This window comes from Myiozetetes cayanensis, unplaced genomic scaffold (assembly GCF_022539395.1).
Source record: "Myiozetetes cayanensis isolate MyiCay16 unplaced genomic scaffold, myiCay2020 scf3, whole genome shotgun sequence".
Classification (NCBI taxonomy): Eukaryota; Metazoa; Chordata; class Aves; order Passeriformes; family Tyrannidae; genus Myiozetetes; species Myiozetetes cayanensis.
This window is the reverse complement of record NW_026087521.1, coordinates 24217364-24245282: the sequence shown is the minus strand read 5'-3', so window position 1 is coordinate 24245282 and position 27919 is coordinate 24217364. Positions and strand designations below refer to the sequence as shown.

The following is a 27919-nucleotide window of genomic DNA, read 5'->3' as shown; positions in this document are numbered from 1 at the left end:
AATGACTGTGGTAACATTACCACTGCTCTTAACTTCATCTTGGTTTTCTGCCAGTGCTTGCAGTGGAGTCGTCATTTCTTGGAGATCCTTCATGTGAGATGCTATTAGCACATATTGTTCTCCCTAAGGTTTCATATAGTCACACTCAAAAGGTTACAGTGAACTCATTGAACATTTATACCTATGGTCATGACTGGTTTTCCCTAAATAATAAACTCGCATTGACCACTGTAGTCATTGCCACGCTGAACCCTTGCTGAGTTGCTGTCTCTACCACCAGCTGCCTTTTCCAAACTGGGAGGCGTTGGAAGATGTCTCCCCTTCTGGCCTCTGTCCCATGGCTGAAAGCTCAGCATCTGGGGTCCCTGCAGCACAGCACTGTGGCTCTTAACTGGGCTGCATGAGCCCTCTGCTGCCGTTCCTCAGCCATATGCTTGTGTTTTCGATTTTTGCTTCTGCCTTTTTAGAGAAGGTATGACTTCTGTCTGACTTTATTCTTACTTTGTGTTTGGAGTTTATGAAGTAACACAAATGTTCATATTCAGCTTTTAGTAAAATAACTGTGGGACCAGCAGTGAGAACAATATGGCATCACGGTGACCTTTGCAAAATTTGAGTAAATTACATAAATGGGAATTATAACAGTTACTGAGTGACTGTAATCTCAAGTAATGTGAGAGCTGTATAACTTGGCTCAATATCAGTTGAACAGCTCATTTGCTTCTTAACAGTGAGAGATACAAGTGTTACTAAATTTTGCAGTTCTGAATAATGAGTAAACACAAATCCATTCTTGCTTTGCTGCAGACTGGTGCTATACAGCCTGCCCAAGCATAACCCACATGTGTCACCATTCCTTAAAGAGAAATGAGAAAAACAGTGAAAGAAATTATAGAATCATAAAATCACTTAGGTTGGAAGGGACCTTAAAAATTGTCTAGTTCCAATCCCTCTACCATGAGCAGGGACACCTTCCTCTACACCAGGTTGCTTAAAGCCCCATCCAACCTGGCCTTGAACACTTCCAGGGATGGAGCACCCACAGCTTCTCTGGGCAACTGTTCCAGTGCCTCACCACCCTCACAGGAAAGAATTTCTTCCTAATATCTAATCTAAATATATACTCTTCCCATTTAAAGCCTTTCCCCGCTTACCTTGTTGCAGTAATTTTTTTTTATAGACTTTGTTGCTGTTGAATTACTCAGATTTCTGATGAAAAAAAATGTAGGAAACTTAGAATGTGCTTTCTTGCTCATGAAAGACCTCTAACTTGGAGTACTGGTAATTTAAATCCTTCCTTGAATTTATGTGAATGTAGTAGCAAAACACCAACTGCGGGTTTCTTCCTGATGTGAAATTAGTTTTGCTTTCCATCTGTTTCTTTACTGGTCATTTGCAGTGATGTTCCAATGTGATGTTCATAATTTTGTCCAAATTGTCCATTTGCAGTTGATTTATGCTGGTAAGTTTGCTTAGGGTTAAAAATAACACCCTGATACAAAGCAGTACTTTGCTATTCTGTGTACACTGACATACTTGATGTTCATTAGATTTAGATATGAGACAAAAACAGTCTAGGTGCTTAAGGTGCTTCTAGAGTAAAGATTGAGACCTGATTTAGGTAAATCTGTCTGGAGCTACTGACAATAAATAGAATGCTGGTAGTCTCTGGTGGGTTAAATAGATTAACTGTGGAATGATTTTGTTCCTTTTGAGTCATTTGTCACCTTAAACCACCTTTTTGTTCTTCTGAAACTGCTAATTTGTCATACCACAAGTTCTCATACAACTTATTTCCTGTCTTCTGATCAGGATGAACAGTAGTGCTAGGTTTGTATGTGGGTTACAGTCTCTTGGGCAAGCAGTGAGGTTCGACTTGATCCTCAGCAAAATTGCTTTGCCCAGAAACTTCAGGAGACTGACATTCAGCTTCTGACAGTCTTGGACAGAATCCAGGCAATACAGAGACAGGGTGGCTCACAGATATTGCAAGTGGGTGGCTGCAGATATTGCAAGTGTCCTTCTTACAATTTTAACTGGAGAGTGAGTGCCTAGTTGCCATTGTTTTTGTGTGACTTCGTAATTTAGAAGCCAACAATACTGACTGTACTACAGAAAACACTTCTTTCATCTATTAGAAAAGATGGCAGCTTATTCCAACAGGTTATAGTTCTGGTCCAAGTTACTTGTGATCTTTTCATGGAGTTTTGTTCTCAGCTGCAAATCCTACTTAGGTTAGCACTTTATGTTTGTTGAAGCATGTTTGCCATGGGAAGGAAATTCGTCATCAATCTCTAGTCTATAAAATGACAAGTTTACTATATCAATAGTATTTTTCTTTCATTCTGCAGTTAATACTGATTGTGATTGGCGCTATAACAGTAGTCTCAATATTACAACCCTACATCTTCCTGGCATCAGTGCCTGTGATAGCAGCCTTTATTCTGTTAAGGGCATACTTCCTCCACACTTCTCAGCAGCTGAAACAACTGGAATCTGAAGGTAGGAGTGGCAAAATTGGTAGACTTTTAAATCCACAACAAATCAATTGAGAAGTGATTCATCCTATCTCCTCTTTTTTTGCCTTTTCTCCTGCAAGAGGTTGTCTCTGGGAGCAGAATACATATCTCTGTAAAACCAGGGCTGTTACTGATCCAGCCAATACTGAGTGCTCTGCTGCCAAAGAACAATAAAGAAGGTCTTTTTAAAGATGGGTTTTATAACCACTGCAGCTGAAAACAAATAAAGGCCTGACATACGGTTTTCTTGACAGTAAATGCAACTTGCAAAATTGCGATCAGACTTTAAAAAAAAATTTACAATTGATATATCTTGATTGCAAAAAAATCTTATTTCTGAATAAGTTATTTGACTAAATTTCCTTCCTCTCTCTCCATTAAGAGACCAAAATGTTCCAAATAAAATTGAAAACCTCATTCTGAAGTGTGACTTTGTAGAAGCAGGCACTGCTGCCTGGCTCTACAACAAACTGGCAGATCCTCAGCAAATCAGTCCTGAATCTTAAACAGTGATGATCCTCTTCCCTTTTACTTATGTGTTATTCTGAAGTTCCTCAGACCTAAGTTTAAATTTCTTTGATATTCACAGGGAACTAACACTGGCTCACCACCTTTTATGTAATGCAAGATCTGCTTAAAATTACCATGTCAGTATAGTTGAATCCAGAGCATTAAAGTACTCTGCCTGTGCTACAAAAGCTTCATATGAGGGAGTTATCAAAATTACAGGAATTAATTTTGGCTTGGGAGGAGTAGCCTTTCTCTTGTGGCATCTTACAGAAGGCCAGGAGCTTCCCCAAGTAGTGTGCTAACTATGAAGAATTAATGTGATCCCTTTCTGTCAATACACTGAATGCAGTTTCGACCCATTCTCGCAAAGACTGTTTTTATCCTGTGCTGGGATTACTTCAGTCAGGTACTCCAACAACATATGTAAATCACACAGTGACAGTAGTTATGCTGCTGTGAGTTAGAGCATAGAGGGGTGTCTTTGCATTATATCGAAGGTATTTGCTTGTGTATGTTTATGTTGTTCTGATTTGAACACTTTACAGCTCGGAGTCCAATTTTCACCCACCTTGTAACAAGCTTAAAAGGGCTGTGGACGCTGAGAGCTTTTGGACGGCAGCCGTATTTTGAGACCTTGTTTCACAAAGCCCTAAACCTACACACAGCAAACTGGTTCCTCTACCTGTCAACACTGCGCTGGTTCCAGATGAGGATAGAAATGATTTTTGTTGTCTTTTTTGTTGCAGTGGCATTTATCTCCATCATAACTACAGGTATGGTAACTTTACCCAAGTACTGAAATGGAAGCCTTCTGCTTCTCTTTAACAGCTCAGCTTTAGAAACTTCAAAGAGAAATAAACTGTTACAAAAAAGCATTCATAGGAGTCACTAATTTAAATATGTCATAAGACATAATAGTAAACACAATTTAGTTAAAATAGAAATTACACCATTATTATCTGCACTCTAATACTGTAGAGAACTCATTAAAGGGATTAAGCTGAAAATAACTGAAGAGACAGAACTTTCCTTTTCTTGACTGTAATTGCTGTAAAAGTACTCTTGTGTTTTAAACCACATTACTGAGAGGCCTGGATGTTGAATATCATTTGTATAACAAAAAGACTTTTAGTAAACAAAAGTTTCTCTCACTTGCAAATGGCTGAGACATGCAAAGTTTTAATGATCTTTTAAAGCCACAACAATAGCAGAAACGGTCATCCAGTTCTTTAATTCCCAACCGGCTGACCCATTTTTCTGTGTGAAGTTTTGCAAATTCCATTCAAAATCCCCCAAAAATGACTCACGACTCCTAGTAAGCACAGTACTGAATGAATGAGAATCACACTGTATGTTGCTATCTTAATTGTATTTGAGCTGGGGCCCATGACTGGCCAGGTGTAGCCAGCCTCCAACAAGTAGAGAATAAGAGAATGATGTCCCCAAAATGTTGGAATAATTCTGTTCAGTAGAAAAACTAGCTATAGATTACTTCAAATACAGCTTTTAATTCATTACACTTTTATTATGTTTGGGCATCGTTCTGCCTCTCTAAAATTTACGCTGAACTTTGTGTGCAGGATCTGGAGGAAATTTCAGTACTGTGGTCACTGATGAACAAGAATTTGATGATTTGTGGAGGGGGTTTTAAAATTGAACAATATTCAAATTTCATTCAATTGTACTTCAGTGTTGAAAGAGAGTTATGTAGAAGTGTGCATTTTATCAAATATTGTATAGTTTGTGAAATGCTATCCTCTATTTCTTGTATAAGGAGATCTTATAAAAAAACCGAAGCACACAAATTTGTCATCTTGCCACCATTGTAACCATTACTGTTACAGGTAGTAGGCCCTTGTAGCAACACTAAATTCCTTTTTTGAATCTGCCAGCTCTTATGAGGAATCATAGAATCATAGAATTAACTGGGTTGGAAGAGAATATTTTGCTTTTATTGCTTAATTCTATAATTACTCCAATAACAAGATGTCTATAAGAAAAACAGGAAATTTGCTGAAGTAAACTATAGAAGAAGTGGAGAAATCATAGAGAGGTATTGGCTTACATTCTCAATTCCTTTTAGCTTTGCTGGTAGTGAGGTTAAAAATCAACAGTGAGATAGTTTAAAATGCTTGTAGTTGTATTGTATGAACTCATAAAGGAAAATCCCTGGGAAATCCCATACTTGTTACAGCAGACAATTAAAGCTAAATAATTTATATCTGCATCTTTGTGGAACAGTAAGATGTCCTCGATTTGCTGAAGAAATGAAAATGCAAATCAGTTGAACTGTTTTGAATTTTGAAGTTGTTAGCTGTGTTTGGTGTTTTAGTTAGATAAGAGTAATTTCACAGATTCGTGAGTGTTGGAAAAAGGAAGGTCAAATCCAGATTGCAGAGACCTGATTCTGTTTACAGCTTAAGTACCAAGATTTAATTTTTTCCTCTGCAAAAGCAAGATGAGGGTTTCTGGTGAGTTCAGTGCCAAAGCCAGGTGTTTAACTGGTGATTAACAGTCCTTTGTATGACTAACAAATCCATGTTTTCTCCATGAAACAAAAGAAGAGAGTATGGATATACATTTTAAGATGTACATGCTAACTTTCTCATTTCTATTGATTTTTCCTTTGCATAGAAATTGAATGTGTTTTTTCTCTCCACAGGTGATGGACCAGGTAGAGTTGGGATTATTCTTACTTTAGCTATGAACATTATGGGAACCTTGCAGTGGGCAGTAAACTCAAGCATCGATGTTGATAGTTTGGTAAGCATAAAATGCACTGTACTGTGCTTTCTTTTGAGGAATTGCCTTATTTTGCTGATTACAGTTGTGCAGTGAATTATCTTCAGAGTTGGATATCAGACAGAGGTGTCAGAAAAGTTCCCCTCATACTTTTGGTAGCAACCTACTGGCTTTGGTACTGCACAGAGTTTTTCCATGATCAAAAGTTTTCCTGGCCTGCAATAAACAACTTACGTTTGACTTCCCTGGGAGCCTTTTTCTGGTTTGAGGTAAAATTCCCGCTGACATAAGGCTTTGTATGTATTAAGCCCTTTAATTTTAATAGGTAGGATTAGCTTTAAAACAGAATATTTCACAAGGCTAACTCATCCTCACCTATTTGTGGAGATATGAGAAGCAGACAGTAAACTTATAAAAGAATATGAGTTCTTACAATTTTTATCATATGTTTAAATATATGAAAATTTTAGCTGTTATGTTAAAATGTAATAGTTACTTATCTCATTACACTTCAGTCATTTTAGGATTTATTTTAGGCAGAAGTCATGTAACAAAATACAGTAGTCTTAATAAACCAGTAAAAAACTTTCTGAGAAAAGAAATCTTCCACATCCAGTCATGCCTTCTATGAACCCTAACTTAGCTTCTTGAGCCAACCATTTCAGTATTGGAAAACAAACAAACAAACAAATACTGCAGATCTTAAAGACCATTAAATCCTGATTAGTTTAAATGAGTAGTAATATTAAAAATATGTAATTGGGGCAGATATTGTCACTGAAGCAATACTTGCAGTCCAACATATATATTTTTTTTTAAAATAAGTAATTCAACCAGACTCATCCTGAAGGAAATCCTTAAGAGCCCTCAAACTGGGAATTAACCACTTACAACATCTCTTGTTTACACATGTGACTGCTGATAGTCCAGAAGGCTGATGGCCATTTAGGGACACCTTTTTTTTCAAATGTTTTATGCTGGCTCTTCCTTTGTTTTTCAGAAGAGCCTGTCTTGAAGACCAAGTGCTTTGTGAAAGGGCTTTATTGCTATAACTACCAGATGTGCCGAACAGCAGTTACGTGACTGATAATGAAGTAGAATGTGCTGTTGGTAAATCACAGAATTGTTAGAGTTGGAAGGGATCTCTGGAGATCATCTAGTCCAACCTCCTGCTAAGGCAGGGTCACCTAGAGCAGGTTACACAGGAACACATCCAGGTGGGCTTTGAATGTCTCCAGAGAGGGAGACTGCACGACCTCCCTGGGCAGCCTGTTCAGTGCTCTGCAACCCTCAACATAAGAAAGAAGTTCTTCCTCATGTTGAGATGGAACTTCTTGTGTTTTAGTTTTTGCTCCTTGTCCTGTCACTGGGCTCCACTGAAAAGAGTCTGGCATCATCCTCTTGGCACCTATCATTCAGATATTTATATGCATTAATGAGATCCCCTCTCAGTCTTCTCTTCTCCAGACTAAATAAGCCCAGTTCCCAGAGTCTCTCCTGACAGGAGATGCTCCAGACCCTTAATCACCTTTGTGGCCTCTGCTGCACCTGCTCCAGTAGCTCCTTGTCTTTTTTGTACTGAGGAGCCCAGAACTGGGCACAGCACTCCAGATGTGGCCTCACTGGGGCCGAGTAGAGGGGCGGGATCACCTCCCTCGGCCTGCTGGCCACACTCCTCCCGATGCACCCCAGGATACCACTGGCCCCTCTGGCCACAAGGGCACTGCCGGCTCATAGTCAACTTGTCACCACCAAGACTCCTAGGTCTTTCTCTGAAGAATTGCTGTCTAGTAGGTCAGCCACCCAAAAATACAACAGTGACAACAGTGTTCACTCAGCTCTTGTTTGTAAACTCCATCTTAGCCCTGTAAGGCATAATGTGGTCACCCTAAGCGTAACAATTTGTATACAAATCATGTGCACATATTACATGGCTTAATACAAACTGAAAGTGTTTCACAAGAGCAACAGGAAGTCTTACTGTAGAATTCAAAGGGTGCTGGACACACTAGTGTTTTGATAAAGAAGAACTTCTCCTTTTTAAAAATAGAGTGATATTAAAATGTAATCTATTAGTAGCAATAAGGAAGTAACTCCCTTTCCCCTGAAAAGAAAATCTCAAGTTGCTCTAGACATTTCTGAGTACTTTGCTCTATATTAATACAAACCACTGCACTGGAGCACTGGTTGTATTATATTAATGAAAGCCTTCTAGGGTACATCAGTTTATAAGTAAATCCCCTGGACACCTTTTAGCAGCAGGTAACTACCCACCCCCATTACATGAATTTTACAGTATACCAGATGACAAATAGATGTTGCTGGTAGTATGGTTTTCCTGACATTCAGAAGCTGCTCCTGTGCACAAGCAGATAAGAATAGCTTAATGGTGTCAAGACAATAAAACTGCTTCACTGGGTGATGCACATGTATTATTTCCTACTCTGTAGTCTCTGCATTTAGCACTTCCCTCTTTAAAGTATTGTATAATTATTTGGTTAAAGATGTACTGCAAAGGTTTGCCTGACTTAATAGTCTGTTTGGTTATACTCTTATTTTTCTCTCGAAGAGCACTTGGAAGCTCACCACAAGACCACATTGACTAAAACTGACACATCTCCATGTGTCTCCAGTTACAGACATGCATGTACCACTCTAGATGACATCACTCTTGCCCTTCCTTGAGCAGCTGTGACATCTGTGCTTACAAGGCTGCAGACAAGCATACCTGAGTGAATAGCACATTTGTAGGTAGCAGTCTTTGGTTGTCAGATAAGCGGGAGTTTTCTGCATGTTTGCTGCATGGTTGAAAGCCATGCCCAAAGGAGTAGCTGCTGAACTTAGTGCATAATATTAAGCTCCTACTGAGTTGTTTTGCAAGATCTTCAAGGTACAGGACATCAGTGAAATAAATGGAAACAGAAGGACAGGAAGACAGGAGAATAGGGAAGCAGGATCACATGGAAGAGAAGAATTACTGGCCAGAGGGGTAGGTGGCAAATTTGACTTTATTCCACACAATCTCCATTTGAGTTTACTGTGACACTGGCATGCATATTGAAGAAATCTGAGTTCCTAGGGTTGGTTTTTATTTTTACATGCATAGATATTGTCTTTGAAGCAATTTCTGTTGAACAGATTTGGCTTTAACTGAAAAATCCTATTGTCTCTTCATACCCCATAACGGTTTAATGGGTTTTGGCATTTTGTTCTCTACAGTCTACAGCCCTGGTGCTTTATCTGCTCAGCTTTTTTTTTTTTTTTTTTTTAAATCCCCAAACATATGTGGTTGCTCTGACAGCTATCCATTGCTTCATTTAAAGCTACCAGTTGGGCTAAATTTATTGTTTCACATTGATAATTTCTGCTAATATCCCTTTAGTTGGTTTTCAGTCTTCTTCTTATCCCCTCTAGGCAGTCCTGTAGTATTTTATTGTTTTTTTTCCTTCATGAGGAAATAGCAAATAAGTTTTTCAGTAAGTGCTGCTTTCACAGATAAGCATTAGCCAGTCCCAGGCAACTATTTTAATGCTTTATAACCTCCTCCTTCACGGATATATATACCGCAGTAGCAGTGCTTTAACTGTGAAGGACAGTTCCTTTTATCAAGGAAAGAGAAAATGCCATGCTTTTACTGTTGCCAAGATTACTTACATAAGGAGATATAAAAAGAATCCCTCAAAGAGATATTAAAACCAAACTTGTTAAACCTCATGGTGCCCCACCCTGTACATCAGGGATGTTGAAGAATTAAAGTAATACATAGTGGAGAAGAGGATCAAATAAAAAAAAGTACAACTGTGAAAAATAATGGTGCTTTTACAGCTTTTTCTCATGCTTTTGTTTTTCCATACTATTTCTCCTTTAATGTGTTCAATCATTTATTTTTTTTTAACCTAGGACATGATCTTAATGTGCCTTTTACTTCTTTTGGCAGAAAACCTGAGAACACTGTTAATTTCCAAAATTTAAGTAGACTAAATACTTGACTGCAAAATCTGCATCAGAATGACAGTTCTCAAGCTGAGGCGTTGGTCATCTGGAAGAGAACAGAACCAAGAAAAATTTGTTAGAACATATTCTTTTCTGCCTGCCTGCACAGCAGTGTGAAAAAGAGAAAAAAAATCAGTACAAATTTGACATGAACTAAATATTTCATTTGTCAAGGTTCAAAGAGAAGGATATGTCCTATAAGTGTACCCAAAATGTAACAGCAGAAGATGTGAAAACTCAGTAAAACCATATGGTCTGCCTGCAGAGCCAGTTTTTGCAGTGACGTAACGCACAGGGTTTTTTTACAACATGAGCCACTGGACCAACCTCTCATAGGATCTCTTGGTTGTACACTGCACTTTTCAGGCAGCATATTTGTGAGGAGGTGATGTCTTGCAACATGGCCATTGAAAACTGTGTGTGTGGTCTGGATAAGGTGACTGCTCTCTTGTTAGCATGAGAGAACATAGAGCCTGATTAAATTAATTGTATTAGATTACTTGTAGAAGAACTACTTCTTCCACCTTCTGGAAATATACATTACATAATTATATTATGAATTCTTCAATGTTAAGAAGAGTTTAAGTGATATTAATGAGAAAATAAATTAAAGAATTTTCAGTGTTACTAAAATCTCAGTAAAATACAATTAGGCAAGGCTAAAAATAGTGTACTATGTTTTAGATATTTTTAGATGGAGGTAGTAAATATACTCCTTTATTCAAAAGCATTAGTTAAAGAACGTGAATGTAACAGGCACATTGCTGATAGGAATAATGGATAAGAAAGTTGCTGTCACCTACACTATACCTGTCATTGTGAATGACAGAAGATTTTTGCCTTTGAAAGGAAGAATAGATATTTTTGTAAAATGTTACTGACATTTATGCTGCATTCTGCCCAGATCTTAGTCATAATTCAAATTATAGAACAAGGAAAGCATCCTTCTGAATTGATTTAAAAATATTGAATGATCTAAACTATCTGCATATGTGACTGATAAATCTTTCAGGGAAGCTGGAACATAGGCATAAATTTTCTGTTGTATGGGAAGACTTTTTGTCCAGCTGGCTCCATGGCAGATATTAGCTAGTGTGTAGTGGTATGATCTCTTGGGAAATAATGGGAAATCTCTGCCTGTACAAACATTCACAGCTCTTGATGGAGCCAAGAAAGGCCTTAAATTTCTGAAGTGGCTAGATGTCTATGAACACAAGATTTCTGAAAACAAATGTACCATCAAATTAAAATAAATGCATGGTGCTCATTGTGGGATTTACCACAGAAAAGTCAGACAAGGGAATTGTCAGTCCGATCCAAGGTCTTCCTGTTTGTATCACCAAAATGAGATTATAAATATATAATCAACATGATGATACATCAACATGATGCTAACCATACCTTTCCATCTTGTGCAATGGTTGACATGGAAATAATAATCCATACGCTTGAGTGTTAGCATGCTTTTTAGAACTTCTGTCATAACTGCATTTCAAGATACTGAGATTTAAGCTGTGATTCCAGTATTTCCTTGCATTGTGTATAAATTTTCTCCCACATAGAAAATCTACCTAACAATATTTCAGTCTGGGTCTAGGAGCAGAAAGGAATGGTAATACATCAAGTAGAGGCACTTCGCAGAACAAAGATGTACAAGGAATTTTCCACAATAGCACTAGAGATATTTTACTCTAAATACTGATTAGAGAACTAATGTTGTTTATGGGGACAAGTTTTTGTAAAACAAGAAATCTAGTTAATTAAGTTAGTTGGATTAAGGCAGTTAGGAACCTGAATGTAAGGGAAAGTCATGTCTTCTTCAAGTAAGGAGCTGAAATTTATTTCCTGAACAGGAGAAAAATAGGGACATTTTGGAGACTCTAGGACTACCAGCATGAATTACATTCTCTGAAAGTATATTAGAAATTAAAGCCTTTACAGAATGGCTTTTAATGTTAACCTAAATAAGCTATGTATTGGAGGTCAAAAGCCAGATAGCGAAGAGAGACTTGACAAAATTTGAGTTAGGCCTGCAAATGGCTCAAAATCTGGATAAATGCTTGGTCTCAATTTTTAGTAAATGGGCAGTGTCTAAACTGTGGAGTTGATAGTGGAGCAGAAGGTAGAAATGAGACTGAGGTGGGAATTATATGCAAAACCAGCTAGAATCCTGTTCTCCTTAAAATTCCTGTACAGTTTGTGGAGAGACACGTGCATCACATGTGAGTCAGTCCATCTAAAACTGAGTCTTCAGCTAGGTGTGTTTGGGTTCCGCTGTTGGACATTTCAGTTAAACATGTGAAGCCAGACTGCAGCAATGCTGCCCAGACCAGGTAGGACCAGACATCCCAGACATCCCATCCTACGATTCGGGAAGACCTGGGTGAGAGCCTAGAAATCTGGTAATGGCCACTTCAGATAAATCCAACAAGCTGTCAGTGGTGGTGGCACATGATAGAATAACATTTGTCACTTTTTGGTTGGGAAGGAGAAAGGGAAGTCATTGATGCCACCATTGATGCTACCATCAGTTTGTTGGTTTGATGGCAGCATTCTTTAGAAACTATTTTTAAGAATTAATTAAAAATGTGATACTTATAGAGTGGAGTCTCTCAGGTTTGGTAACATCACACTAACCTGATAACTGTGTTTGATGATTTTGTTTTCTAGACAAAAGTAATGTAGTCAATCTCATTTGCCTCCAGGAAAGCATTGGCTGTGGCTCTGTTTCAGGAATTACCTAAATGAAGGAACTGTAAACTAGTTAATGAGTTGGACTGAAAGGAAATGGCATTAAGCTGTATGTATTAAGCTGTAGGGAGGCTACTCAACGAAGATTAGATTTGTGACTGAGCTAGTTTTAATCTTTAATGCTCTCAACAAAGAAGAAAAATGTGTTGAAGAAATCTGCCAAAGGCACAAAGCTGAAAGGCAGTGTTGGCATGAAGGATCCTGGGAGCTGAAAGGTATTAGGTGACCTCAAATGGCAAATGTAAAATAGATATCAGTAAGCAAAGTTCAATGGCTTGAATAGAGGGACTGCTAAGAATAACCTCGGTTGTAAGGAAGGATCTCCTCAGTTAGAAATGTCTAAGGTGGAGGAAAGCTTGGCTGACCACCCCTAAATCAAAGGGTGACTATAAGATGTGACTATGATCCTAGTCATAGGATACACTCATAAGAGTGTATGATCCTAGGATGTGTTAATGGAGATATTCCTAAGATAGATAGGGAAGTATCAATGCGTTTGTACAATGTCCTTGTTAAATGTCATCCAAAATGCTGCGTTCATTCTGGTCAGACAGGAAAGCTTGATTTGAACTGGGGTGTTTGAAGAAGGAGAACATATGTTAAAAAAGAGGCTTAAACATGGATTTTCTTTAGCCCTGGGGAACAAAATGTGACTGGATCTAAGGTATCCCTCCATAAATGAATGGAGAAAGCAGCTAGGAAAAAGTATTCTTTATAATTTAAAATTAATAAAGTTTTAACAACAGTCACCCATGAAGTAAAAAATACATTTTTTGACCACCTGAGCAGTGAAGTTGTAGTGAAGGATATGAATTAACTATTTAATAATTGATCCTTGACCCATTTATTAAAAATAAGATCAAGAGGACCCTTTATAGTCCCATGTTCCTTTGAAAATTCATCAAGACTGCTACTAGCAGTTTGAAGTTCATGAACTACAAGACTTGATTATTTCACCAAATATATATAATTACTGATAAAAAGTTAATTATCATGGAACATCCTGCTAAGTTTTTTTAAACTATAGACAATTTCTCATAAATACTCAGCTCTTACTCTCTGGTGATTTTTCCTCTTGATGATTTTGCTTTGCAGCTTTAAAATTCTGCCCAGTCTTCTGATCTTTGGATATCAGTCATTATTCAAGGAACTTCAGATTTTGGGCAACTGCATACAGCAGGAAGGGGAGGAGTTTAAGATGCTAGGGTTGCTTTTATGATTATACTTTCTTTACTCAGGTTATCAGGTTATTAGAGGTTATCACCAGTTTTCAAGATATGTTTTTAAAGGTAGAAAGAGTTGTTGTGTCAATTTAAAAAGTAAGCAAGAGGAATCATATGTTGGACCAATGCCAGTAGTACAAGCACAATGGATTCCCTGAGATCAGCTCAGCTGGTTAGAGCGTGATGCTAATAGTGCCCAGGTTGTGGTCAAGTCCCTCTATGGACCATTCACTTAAGAGCTGGACTCAGTGATCCTTGTGGGTCCCTTCCAGCTCAGAATAATCTGTGATTCTGTAAATCTAGACCTCTGTACAAGAAGTATCCCACCTTTGAAAATTATATCATATTATAGCTTACACAGAAATGAGACTCACTGTTCTGGCTAGGATTTAGGAATAATTTTATTTCACTTGTTTTGATAGTTGACAGTTAATTACAGTTAGAATACTGTTGGTTTTAATTTGCAGATGCGGTCTGTTGGACGAATATTTAAATTCATTGACATGCCAACAGAAGAGACGAAAAGCGTTAAACCACAGAAAAATAATCAGTTTTCAGATGCCCTTGTAATTGAAAACAAGCATGTGAAGGAAGAGAAGAACTGGCCATCCGGGGGGCAGATGACTGTGAAAGACCTTACAGCCAAATATGGTGAAGGAGGATCTGCTGTGTTAGAAAACATTTCCTTCTCAATAAGTTCAGGGCAGAGGGTAAGACACTGCTTTGTTGTGTTTGTTCTGACTTCTATTAGCTTAACTATAGAATTGTCATTATAAACCTTCTCTCTCTCTCTCTCTCTCTCTCTCTCTAAAAATTATATTATAAATTATGACTAACGGGGAGTTTGAGTCCAGTAAGATTTTGTAAATGACATTTTTGCAAAACAAAATATCATTTAAAGTACCTGAAGAACAGAAATGGCTTATGTCTATTCTTAAGAAGAGCTCATCTAATTGACTACAAACAAAAAGAGAAGGCAGGGAAAATCTGCCTCAGTTATCCTAGAAGTCTTGGGGCTATTTACAGCTCAGTGAAGCACGGTGGGGATGTTTGCTGGTCATAAGGTGCAGAATATACTGATAAAACATGTATGCAGCAGTTCTCCAAATTGTATTCCTGTGCCAGAAATTGTCCGCCTTCTCCTGGGGAGAGGGAAGCTTGCTGGTGAGCTCAGGTGCTGGGGACAGCCTGACCCAGGTGGGGCAGGGCATGAAAGAATGCTGGCTGCTGTGCCAAGAGTAATGCACTGCTGATTCCGGCAGCCGGAGGGTGGAGGTGCCGTCCTGCCCATTCCATGAGGGCTCTACGCCACCCTGAATTATTATATTGCAGACTGTAAACAGCTGTGTTCTTTAGAGGATTGACAAACCTCTAATTAATCTTCATGTGCGTTTGGGGTTGGATTCAAGAAAGAGCTTTAGTTTCAGGACAGCATTTAGGTACAAGTTTAACACTTAGCTTCAAGTTCATGCTAAAAGACCATCCTTGATGGGATGGGAAGAAAGGCTGATGTGATTTCCTGAGCTGGAGCCATACAGATGAATAGGAGATTTTAACTGTCCCACATAGATGAGAAAAAAGGTTCAGTGACAGCTCCCTGGCTTTGACACAGGGCAGATCTTCACTCCTGATTTGGATATCGCCAGTCTCTGCCAGGTTTGGTAGATCTCTCTTCGATTACCTGAACTGAATGTTTCATCTAATAAGTTTGAGGACAACAAAATTCTGAACCCGGAACTGACTTCCTGCAGCACCATTCTGAAGCCCCTCTGCCTTGAAAGAGAGACACCTGTGATTCCTGGAACTTGGAGATGCAGGTGCTGCTGCAGTCTGGTGGATTTTCTTCCTGGAAAATCCCATGAAGCAATGGAGTATGGAAGATGGAAGATACTTTCATATTGTACAGAGAGTGGGCAGAGCAGTAAAAACGAAGATCGTTTTTTCAAGGGCTGTGTTTCAAATTGGGTGATGTACCCTGGGTTTAGATATGAGCATGCTCCTTAAACTGGAGAGGATTTTTCTCTCGCCTGTAGAGAAGCACATGTAAACTAAACAGGAAAGGAGAGAGCTCTGTTGTACTGAGAGGTAGAATAGAACAGTCATCTAGTCCAGCTGCCTGACCACTTCAGGACTGACCAGAAGTTAAAGCATATTATCAAGGGCATTGACCAAATGCCTCTTAAAAACTGACAGGCTGAGGGCATTGACCACCTCTCTAGAAAGCCTGTTCCAGCATTTGACCACCCTCTTAGTAAATAAATGCTTTCTATGTCCAGTCTGATCCTCCCCTGATGCCGCTTTGAACCATTCCCACCTGTCCTATCACTGGATCCCAGGGTAAAGAGATCAGCAGCACCTTGGCCTCCTCTCCAGACTAGACAAGTCCAAGTCCCTGGCCACCCCTCATAGGATATTCCTTCCAGCCCTTTCACCAGCTTTGTTGCCCTCCTCTGAATGCATTCAAAGACCTTCACATCCTTCCTAAACTGTGGAGCCCAGAACTGCACACAGCACTCCAGGTGAGGCTGCTCCAATGCTAAATAGAGCAGGATAATCAGGCCTTTTGCCCAGCTGGTGATGCTGTGTCTGATGAACCCCAGGAGGGGGTTTGTCCTCTTGGCTGCCAGCTGTTGATCCTGTTGTCAGCTCCAGATCCTCTCTCCAGACCCTCCTCTCTCAATTTATGCCTGGCATTGCTCTATCCCAGATGCAGAATCTGACATTTGGACTTGTTAAATATCATTAATCGTTGTCCAGTGCTCCAATCTAGATCCCTCTTCAAGGCCTCATGTCCTCAAGAGAGTCAACAGCATTTCCAGTTTTGTATCATCAGAAAACTTGCTAATGGTCCATTTGTCTCCTGCATACAAGTCATTGATGAATATATGGAACAGAGCTGGCCCTAGGATTGAGCCCTGAGGAATACCACTGGTGACTGGACACCAGCCAGAGGTAGCCCCATTCACTACAACCCTTCAGCCAGTTCTTCACCCAGTGCACTGTGAACCCACTCATCCCACAGCTGGAGAACTTGTGCAGAAGGATGCTGTGAGGGACAGTATCAAAAGCCTTACTAAAATCCAGAAAAGACGACATCCACCACCTTCCTTTTCATCCACAAGGCGGGTGACTGCATCACAGAAGAATATGGAATTAGTTAAACAGCCCTTTCTCTTTGTGAACCTTGTTGACTGTGCCCAATGGCGTTATTCTTTAAATGCCTTTCAGTAGTGCACAGTATAATCTTCATGATTTTTCCAGGAACTGAGGTTGGACTAACAGGACTGTAGTTCCCTCATACTCTTTTTGTAGACTGGAATACAGGTCTACACAATCAGTAGGTAGGGTAGGTGCAACAAAGCACAGGCTGCTCATCTGGTTTGGATGCCTGAGGTACTGTTACCAAAGGGATGCCAGGCACCAGGAAGAATCCCCTTCTTTGCCTTTGGATGTATATGGTCACCCTACAAAGCAGACCACACTCAGGCAGGACATCGTTAGCCATGTAAACCCAGATGCTGGAAACAGCAGCATCTCAGTGTTTGCTGGTGGTTACTGCAGATATTGCTTGCTCCTGTAATAGGTCAGTGCAACCCAACAAGGAAAAAGGAGCTTTTTTAAAGAAAACTGTATGTATTATGTTTCTTCCCATCCTAGAGATAAGGAAAGCCTGCATCAACTGGGCAGGCTGAGGACTTGCACAGCTGCTTGGGAGTGGCCAGTGGCATGGTTTGTGCTGTAATCACTGCCTCAGGCCCAAGCTGCTCACTACAAATTCATGTTATGATCAGAGTTATGCCCTCTATTTTCAATTATATGAAAATGGAGTAGCTTACTAGGGTGATTCAAGTGCACTCCCTACTTAGTTTTTGTCTGCTGCATATGATTTTGCTGAAGAGGGCTTCATAGCAAAGCAAAGGGAAAAGGCACAAAGAGCTGGACTAATCAGTACAAGATAATATGCTAAGCAAATTTCTGATCTTCAGCTAAGGGTAGGGTATCAGATAGCAGATTTTCATCTTAGTTAATTTTAACAAAGCTAAGAAGTCTGGCCCAATGTTTGATTCAGCTCTTGCTATAGGATTTTATCACTCCCAAATGAATGACATTTGCTATCCCGTTGAGATCCATTTGGACTGCTCTTCACCAATGAAATGTCTAAGTGTTTTGCCTTAGTCTGTGATTAATATATGAACAGTATTAAATGTTGGCTCTTACAATTTGCATTGCAGGTAGGCCTTTTAGGAAGAACCGGCTCAGGAAAAAGCACCTTACTTTTTGCATTTTTAAGACTGCTGGATACAGAAGGGGATATCCAGATTGATGGAGTTTCCTGGAGCACGGTGAGCGTACAGCAATGGAGAAAGGCATTTGGAGTGATTCCTCAGGTAATGAGATTATTGTATATTTTTGTGCCTTTGTTTTCATTGGTTCTATATCCGTATGTGCATAGTTACCTTCAGGATGGAAGTTTGTTATTTGTATGCTGAGAAGCAAACAGAACACAGATTTTGTGAATAAGGGAATGACATGGATGGATGGGTGGATGGATGCGATGATTCACAGCAAGCAGATTTGCCTTTTTAGGGTTTTTATGTCACTCACACAAGAACTTTTCTAGAAATGGGAAGGTACAGCACACTCAAACAGAAGTGTTTCTAGCCCGCTTATCTCTGCCCCTCTGACACTGTTTGCATGTTGATTCAGAATAAGATAGTGCCACCTGAAGAAAAAAATACAATAAATGTCCTCAGCTAGTGTTTTCTGAAGCCCTACATCACATATTATGGTTAACATCTGGATACTGTACACTGCCTGTTTTCCCTGACAGGCTGATAGCAAACAGTTAAACACAGGGCTTCTGAGTCCCTTGCCAATGTCCCTGCAACTGGACCAGCATCTTGTATTAGTTACAGCTAATTATTAGATTATCTATTGGAAAAATTAATGTTATTGTCTGCATACAGTAACACTAGAAGTTGATTGCTCACTGTAAGGGTAGGAATGAAAACTGAAAAAATGAACTGCTTAATTTTTCTACTTAATGATCAATTCTGAGTTGTGATAGCTTTCCTTTCAGAATTGTTATTCCACATTAGCCCGAGTGGCATTTATTTAAAATAGGAGTGCAAAGAAGGCTCAACTGTCTCTTCTCTGTGCATTTCCACAATCATTGTCTGAAATTTCCTCAAAGGCAGCAATTTTTTAGCACTTTGATATTCCCAGAACAGACCCTTTCCTTAGTGCCACATTACACCTTCAACAAAACAAGCCCAACAGGGCGTTGGTGAGTCCACTGGTTGGATTCATTTCTTACCTGAGGTCCACCAGTCACATGCTGTCTGCTGAGCTGAGGCTTGCTTGGCAAGCTGGCCTTTGATAGCTGACCTGTTGTCACCCTTTCTGTCCTCTCTTCAACATTTTCACATCTGTCTGTTTCTTTAAACTTTTATTTCTTTATTATGGCTGGCTCAATTCTGCAGTGTGATTGTTTGGACGAAAAAAGTCCCCCCTTCGGATCAAGGCAGCTAAGCAGTGAACTGCATGTGTAGCTGCATCTATTTAGTTTGCAGGACAGGTATGTTACAGATCTGTCCTCCAAAGCATGGCTGTGTCGTTTGCAGAATGCTTTTACGAGTACAAGCTATGTCTCCACTGCAAAATTTTCCTATATGGCCAAGTATAACTTTTTGTATTGGAAGGGGATTCTTTCCATGACTCTCCCATAGTCATCCTTTTGCTTTCAGCCCTTTCTCTCTTTGGCATGTGGTTGCCCAACAGGGTTTTTGCTTTCAGTTTCCAGCTGTCCTTGGGAATGCAAGGACTGAGAAGAAAACTGAATGGTTCATAACAAGTAGACTCATTGTCCCACTGAAAAATATGAGGAATAATTCTCATAGCTGAGTACTCACTATAGACTTGCTAATGGTATAGAAATTATCATTCTGCAACCATCAGCAAAATACAAGAGACATTTTTTTACATGAACAGTGTAAATTGCCCTTCTGCTAGTGAGGTACATGGTTAGTTCATTGTTAAAATTACACATCTAATTCAGTTCTCAAGTCCCTGATACATGGATCAGTGCCAAATAATCCCAGCCCTCCATTCTCTGGAAGGTCACAAGAGTTGCCAGCCTGTTTGCATGCTTCAGCTCACAGCTCTTGTCCCAAAGTCTTGCCAAAGAACTGCACATTATGCCTCAAAAGTTCCCACATTCAGAACAAAATGAAGTTTTCAGCAGCACTTTCCCAGCAGGAAAGAGCAATTGCATATGCCACCCTGCCTTTCCCAGGAGAACAGATGGAGCCTTTTGTTCTTAGCCATTCACCTATAGCTTCAGAATGGAAAAAAAAAATTTACCTTTCTTTTCCTGGGAGGCTCACCTACAGCAGCACCTGGATATTCGCTGTCTCCAGGAGAGGCTTCGCCAGCAAAAGGAGAATGGAGCTCTACCTGAGCTTTCAGGAGTTTTCCTCCTGAAAACTTTCCAACACTCTCCTTCTCTTCCTTAACCCTAAGTTTCCCAATTTAGTAGAAAAGAAGTGCTTTTCCACCGTGGGAACCTCACTGTTGCACAGCTGCATAGCACACAGAGTGTTCTAAGACACTGCTGTCTGGTCCATGCAGTGTGGTCAGGGATCTCACTGAGCTGGAGCAAAGGCAAAACCCCTGTTTCCTTCAGTATCATCTTAAATCTGGCTGTCAGTGCATTGTAGTGGTGTGAAGGGGTAAAACATGTTTCCTGAAGCACCCACAAGGAAGTTTCTTCCTGTACCTTCTCACATTACTGTGCTCCTGAAGCACAACCTGCCTGCAGCACCACTCCTACAGGCTGTCATTCTCCTACAGAACTACTGCACCAGCAACATCAGGCTATACCTCCACACCCATCATCCCTTCTTTCTGGACAGACCTTTCTTATGATTCTTCTGCAGGCATTTGCCCACTACATTTCCAGGGTGAGGACTTCCAGATGCATTTGATTTCAACACACTGAGGCTCTCTTGTATACAGGTCCTCATGCAGATTGCATCCTGAAGTATTTAACAGAGTCAGATTCAGAAAATGTCTTCAGAAATTCGGCTTTGAGACTTGCAGCCAATTTCCCGCTAGAATAAACGATCAGAAAGCTGAGCCCTTGCAGTGCTGCTAGCTCCAAGAAAGGGGATGACTTCTGGTGTTTTCTTGAGTATTCTTCCACTGCATCCTAGGAGATCTCACACTGTTTTCTATGTGTAAAGACTCCATATAGAGTTAAAATCAAGCTTAGCATGGAGTACAAGATTACTGCAGTTTGTGGGACTGTCAGCTAACAAAAAAAAAAAAAAATAAAATCAGTTTCGCTCCGTTCTTTTACTGAAGAAGTGAAATTTCACAACTTTTATATTTGAAGTTCCAGTTTTTCAGCAGCTATCACACTGTGTTCATTGATTCTGTCTGTCTCCAGCACTGTTTCTCATACCCTTCAGGACTGCTCACTTTTAGAGGTTGGCTGTTTTGCCTGCACACTTGTGCCCAGTGCAGCTGCTGAGCAGTGCTGCTCCCCAGGGTGGTCCCGCAGAGGTTCCTGCAGGGACGAGTCAGCATCACCGTATTGGGGAGCATCTGCTGCATCAGACCCATACGCAGGGCAAGTGAGGACAGTAGTTAATAACTCCATGGGCTCGTTTTGGGCAGTATATAGGTTGCTTTCTGCATCATGGGTTCAGTGTTGCCAGGAGCTCAGCACTTATGTTAACCAGTAAGCTTCATGAGAGGCTGATGTTTTGGCATCTCCAAGGGAGAACTTTACAGAACAGGTCCCAAAAAACTTTCAGGTTTTGTTTGCTCCCATAGTCTTCTTACCTGTCAATATTTTAATGTCAATGTGAAGTCCCTAAAGGACACTAATTGAAATCAAAACCTCTAACTCTTCACCTAATACTACAGCATTCACATAGTAACTTGATTTTGTTTCACGCTGATATTGTTGCTATAATATAGACAAAGCACAGAAGGCTACATGGAGGTCATGCTGTTATTACTGGTAACTTCCCTGTGCCTGGAGCTGCTGTCTGGTTCCAGATGATGTTGCATTTATTTTCCAGTCCTGGGGCATGTGGGAAGAAGGGTCCATGGGTCTTTCTGAGGACTTGCACACAGGTTGCAGCAGCAGCAGCAGCTACTCACAGCCAGGATACTCTCACTCCATAGCAGCCTTTTGTCAACTAATCCTTAACTCTGCTGTATGCCTTTGCTCAGATACTCCAGGATCTTGATTTTCTACACAACACTTAAATCGCTTAGGAGGCTTATTGCCGGCAGGCAATGGCAGTAGCTGCTGGTAGGGATTAATGCCCTTCAGAGGGATTGAGTTACAACATTTGGGGTGGTCAGAACATAAACATGACCGTACTTATGTTCCAGAGTGTTTTGCTTATGAGTGGATGTCAGATCTAAGAAACTATTTGTTGTATGATCACACCCATTATCATCCTGTGTGAATTTGTACAAGTGATATAGAAGACCTGGCAGATTTGCTTCCCGTTTCCCCAAACATCCATTCCCCCTTCCAATGCTCTCCTTATTTCTACTTCTTCCGTATTTATGAACAACATAAGTCCTTGGGATTCACTTCTGATGTTTTTTTTTTTTTTTCACTTTAGACTTACAGTTTTTAAGAATATGTAGTGATTTATTTCTGCTTCCCTTTATAAGTAGACTCTAAACTGCCTGTGTGACTCACGTGGTATTTACTCAAGTGAACCCTATGTGGTTTCTAATTAGCTGCGAGGAAAGAGGTGTTGAAATGGAGAGAGAAGTACCAGAATTCAGGACAATGAAATATTTACCTTGTGGGGAAAAAAAGAAACCCAACCCTACTGTTGGGAATAGCTTGCTTTTAGTGCCCTGCTTCTCAAAAGCAGTTATTAGAAATAGCAGCTTCTGAAGAAAGTTGTACATACCCTTTATTGCTCTACCTCCTGCACTTCAGCAGGAATGTTATTCAGCCCTATCTTCTTTAAAACTGGTTTGTTCAGTTAACTGTTCTTTACCACTGAGAAATGAGAATACCTGTTCCATTAGTTAAATATATTGCGCTCACAGTGTGAACAAACCCACGTCTGACACTGTTTCCACAGCATTGTTGTTTCCACCACACCCACTACTTGGACGAACCTAATCCTGCTGCAAATATGTCGCTCCACTCATGCCACCTAACCAGTGCAGGACATGGGAAAAGGACTACACTGTACTTCACCAAAGCTTTCACTGTTATTAACAATAACATTATACAGGAAAGAGTCTACTCTTTCTACCTTGTCTCTACAAAAACTACTTCAGTGATATAATTTTTAGCTGTGTGTGCTGCTGCCTCTGCTGCAGTATAGTCAGTGTGTTGCTGGCCATGCAGTGAAGGTATCATTGCACTTAAACCCATCCCACTGACTGCAGGGAGCACAGTGCAACTCCTTTTCTCCTCTGATCTCTTGAATCAGGCACTTCATTCTCGCTTGCACCAAATAAGTTGGCAATGGTGTCCATATCTTAATCAAGCAAATTAATTAATGTAATTTATTTTCCTCTGCAACATTAAAACTTTTAATTAATCATAATTAAATGAATAATATAAATGTGTGTTTAAATCACTTCAAAATCTGATGAAGGAGTGCCAAATTCCCATGTTAGGTCAGATGGAAATTGTGTTAGACAGGCCAAACTCTGGGAAAGCACTTGCTAATTGTATTCTCTCAGTTATTTCCTGCTGGTACAGGAATATTCACTGCTTTTGGTAGCATTTGACTACCAAGACTCCAAGAACTTATTCTACTGTGAATCACTGGTATCTCAATATGTTTTCTCTAAATAAATATTTTCTTTAAAAAGACAGAAGAAAATAATTGTCTCAAATCTTTCCTCTTGGTATTTGTTGCGTACAAGGAAAGAGCAAGCAAATGGTCATATTTCTCAACAAGACACTTAAATTCTTTGAGAGCAAGTTCTCCCTGCTACAAACAGAATGTGTACCTTACAGCATAGAAAACAATGGCTTGTTAAGAAATGTACAGCCTCAGTGTCCCTTGAAGAATCTCATTTCCATCAGAATCTGACACACCTACCCCATGTAAAAAGAGATTAAACAAATATTTAATTTGTCTGAATTATTGTTTTTTGAGCTAGAAAACGTGTATCTAAGGGATGTTCGCTTAAATCTGCTTGTCCTGATGGGGAAAGCAGAACAGAGTACTAAACTTTTGTGCAAGAAGGGTGCGTTCTCAATGCCAGGGAATGCACGTCCTCCTCATGTTGGGCAGCGGAAGGCAGGCATGGGACAGAGCAGGGAGAGCAAGCTGTTGCTGCTACAGTCCTGAACCAGGCCATGCTCTGTCACATCTCAGGGGCTTGACAGTGTGAGGGAAAGAAAACCTATTTTGAGATAGGACTGGAACATGATAAATGTCAGGGGATGATGCTGAAATATATAATTGGCTACAGTTGATTAGAAAAAGGGAAATTCATTGATGAAAAACAATTTAGGACACTGTCCCTGAATTTTGACAAATATCCAATAGTTTTTTTCTCTCCAAACAAAATTGTGGTTTAACAAGGGGTTTTTTATGTTTGAATATGTTTGACATACTGAAGCATCAAAACTAATTTTTAAAAGGCTTATTTCAAAATGAAAATACAGGAAATGCTTTATTTTGAAAACTGCTGAAATTTGGGGTTTACTGGTTTTCAGACAAGTTTGGCTGAGATTTTTTTAAGACAGCTGCCAAAACCTTATTATATAAGGATTTTCAAAATCACTCCTTTTAGAACAATGTTTAAAAAAAATTGAAAACCTGCAATAAGCTCTATTTGGTAATTGCAGAAGGTTATTCTTTTCTCTGTATGCTTTACAATTTCCAATGCTTTATACTATGTTTCAACTATCTACATATATCTATATTTGTATCTGTATTTTTTCTTGTAGAAAGTGTTCATATTTTCTGGAACTTTCCGGATGAACTTGGATCCTTATGGGCAGTGGAATGATGAAGAAATATGGAAAGTTGCTGAGGAGGTAAAAGTGTTTAGTGTTATTTGTCTCCCTCTGGTGATGTGGTTACAGAAGGGTGCAGTGTAGGTCAAATGATTGTCATATTTTACATTTATGTAGAGTCTTATGAAAAAAGTGCAGAGGAAACATAATGCTGTGCTATAAAAAATATTTATTATTAGTTATAGTTATTGCAGTTCTCACACCAATGCGAAGCCAGCTGAGAGGAGCATTCTCTGGCAAGGCATTCAGGCTTATGTATTGGTTGTGTCATGGGAGCTTCCTCTGTCATGGAAAAATAAGAATTATGAAATATTAGATTTCACAAACCTGAAGGTTTTCTTCTAATTTTATGCTGACATTTTAGTAATATTTTTGTTTTCAAATTCCCCAAGCTTAAGGGTCAGATTCTGTTTCCACGTTGCACTGATCCCCCTGCATTGCAGTTGTCAGGTGCCACCTGTTGGCTCTGATGGTACTTCATTGGTTGCAGAGGTGTCCATAATGCCCAGGGAAAAGGCAGGTGAGCATTATGGGAAGGAAAGGCTGCAGCATAGGAAGCAGATGCCCTTTTCCAGCATACAGATGACCTAATTAATACAGACTTAACCATGAGTTGTTGCCATTTTCATTGTTCATTGCAAGTCTGAAGTATCAGAAAATGCTTACAAGTGTGAGTCTGAAAGCTTCCTCCTTTCCCATCCAGGAGGTTAACTCTGCTTGCTCTCTTGTGTTTATCTAATTTCTTCCCTACATTTGGAAAAAGGGAAAGTAAACGCTCTCTGTGAGTAATTTACTGTCAAATGAAAACATCATGACATTTTTGTTTAGGTGGTGTGACAGCAGCTTTTCTTACAGTCCTAGCAGAGGTAACAGGGTGCTCAGTGCTGCTTCTCTGCTTCTCTGAGGCTGGGGAAAAAATGGATCAACATCCTCTCTCTTAAAGAAGATACGCTCTCCTGCTTTTGAGGATTGTTTCCAGCGTGCATGTGAATTGAGCTTGGGATTTTAAAGAGCTAAACCTCATTTACAATGGCATGAAAAAAAAAAAGTGTTTATCATTAAGGAGTTTGGCCAATCCCTATGTAACATTGAGGTTTTCATTGCACAGGCAAAAGTGCAAAGCAAATAAAAAAGAAAAAGAGCTGTATTGCTTTTTACTAGGAGTGATTGGATTGTTTACCAAGATTGTGCTCTTGAAGTCTGCCTTGTTAGTGGCAGTGAGTCAGTGTAACTTTGGGAACACAGCACTGTCAGCTTATTCCTGACTCACGTTATCTGCTGAGGATCCTGCTGACATCAACATCAGCTTTTTATGCTTTTTATACTTTTTATGCTCCTCAAATCAACTGCAGAGAGCAGACCTTGTCTGATGTTTCATTTTTTATTGCCCCCATATTTCAGCACTTGAATCTGTTTAAACTTGTGTCAACTTGTGAGGCTAAATTTTACTCTTGCACTTTGCTGTCTAGACCCTATGGGAACATGGAGAGACCCTGTGCAGTTTTAAGAAGAAAGCACCTTTTCCAGCCATTAGATGCAAAATGTCATTAAAGGACATGAAGTGTTCAAAAGAGAAGCGAGGAAAATAGCACTGGCTTTAATTTGCTTACAGATTTAAGCATGACCTCTTCAGAAACTCAGTACATACCCACAAACCACAGTTTAATGTGGTTTCAATGTAAAATGGAAACACAAATTAGGGATTCCAATTTTTTTGTTTTCCCTGGAACGCAAATTAATTGCAGATTGGTAATATTTAAAAAATCCAAAAAATCCAGGGGGCTCTTCATGAATTACTGGGACTGCATTGCATTTTTATAATTTTTTTGGAGCTGTGCAACTCACATATGTTTCTTAGTTCTCATGTTTTACAGAAATGTCTCTGTAAATGCTGCTGATAAGGCCAAGGAACACAGTTTGTTCCATCTGTGGAAGATGGAAATCTTTGCTTTGGGGTGTATATCTCCCAATGAGAGCAAACAGGAGCACTGGAAGAAACAGTCAGAAAACAGCTCCTGGGCTGGATTCTGGTTCCTAGTCCAAAGGCAGCAGCTTCACTTGTCATGGGCACCCCCCTAAACACTTTGTTACCAGTGCCGGAGGGAAGCCCCCAATACCATTAGTATAAACAAAGTGCACAAGACCTTTGGGGTAGCAGAAGGAGTGTTTGGAAACATTTTCGGGGTTGTAGAGGCAGTGGCCTGGGTGAATGGGGTTATTTTCTCTGTTCCTGAAATGTAGCATATGAATTTTGGTAATTTCTTTTTAACCTCCTAGTGACTAAAGAGGACTGTTTTCCTTTCAAAAATTGCTTTCCTTAATGTTTCCAATGATGTGCATTGCCACAGGCAGCATGACTATATCTCACCAGTTCTTCCTGTCTTTTTTTTGTTTCTGGCAGGTTGGGCTGAAGTCTGTAATTGAGCAGTTTCCAGGCAAGCTTGATTTTGTTCTTGTCGATGGAGGCTGTGTCCTCAGTCATGGCCACAAACAACTGATGTGCCTTGCCCGGTCAGTTCTCAGCAAAGCTAAAATCTTGCTGCTTGATGAACCAAGTGCTCACCTGGACCCTGTGTACGTTCTGTTCATTTGTTCTGTCTTCTGATCTAGAAATAAAGAAATCAGTGAGGCAGCACCATCTAAAGAGAGCTTTTGTAACTTGTTTGGTCTGTTACTAAGCCTGATTTCAGTGATATATGTTAGTAATTCTACATGGGCAATCAGGGAAGCCTGGTTACAACCTTAACTTTATGACTAATAGGTACTTTGAGAGCAGAGCTGCAGCATGCTGAGGCACTGCAGAGTGCTGGTGTGTGTGCATGTGAGCTTTGCAACATGCAGCCAGACTGTTACATAGGGTCAGTACAGTTATGGGCATGCACATTGCAGTCTGAATGCCAGTGTTTGCCTTTCAGAACTTCCCAAGTGATCAGGAAGACCCTGAAGCACGCGTTTGCCAACTGCACGGTGATACTCTCCGAACACAGGCTGGAGGCGATGCTGGAGTGCCAGCGATTTCTGGTGAGCATCTCTCATAGGCTCATTTATTGTTGTTTCATTTCATTTGATGAACATGCAAAACGCACCAAGCGGAAATTACGATGTTTTTTATTTGATGGGGGTCATTCAGGGCAGTTGCACAATCTCCTACT

At 39.9% G+C, this 27919-nt stretch overlaps 1 protein-coding gene across 1 annotated transcript in view; it reads left to right on the top strand.

Annotated features, from left to right (window-relative positions):
- Window positions 1–27919, top strand: part of CFTR (CF transmembrane conductance regulator) — an 84859-nt gene that overhangs the window by 54620 nt on the left and 2320 nt on the right. Inside the window, exons 19-26 of the mRNA XM_050323786.1 lie at window positions 2352–2502; window positions 3575–3802; window positions 5692–5792; window positions 14206–14448; window positions 17971–18126; window positions 24699–24788; window positions 27169–27341; window positions 27683–27788. Coding sequence (XP_050179743.1) covers window positions 2352–2502; window positions 3575–3802; window positions 5692–5792; window positions 14206–14448; window positions 17971–18126; window positions 24699–24788; window positions 27169–27341; window positions 27683–27788 — 1248 coding nt within the window. The remainder of the gene's footprint in view (window positions 1–2351; window positions 2503–3574; window positions 3803–5691; window positions 5793–14205; window positions 14449–17970; window positions 18127–24698; window positions 24789–27168; window positions 27342–27682; window positions 27789–27919) is intronic.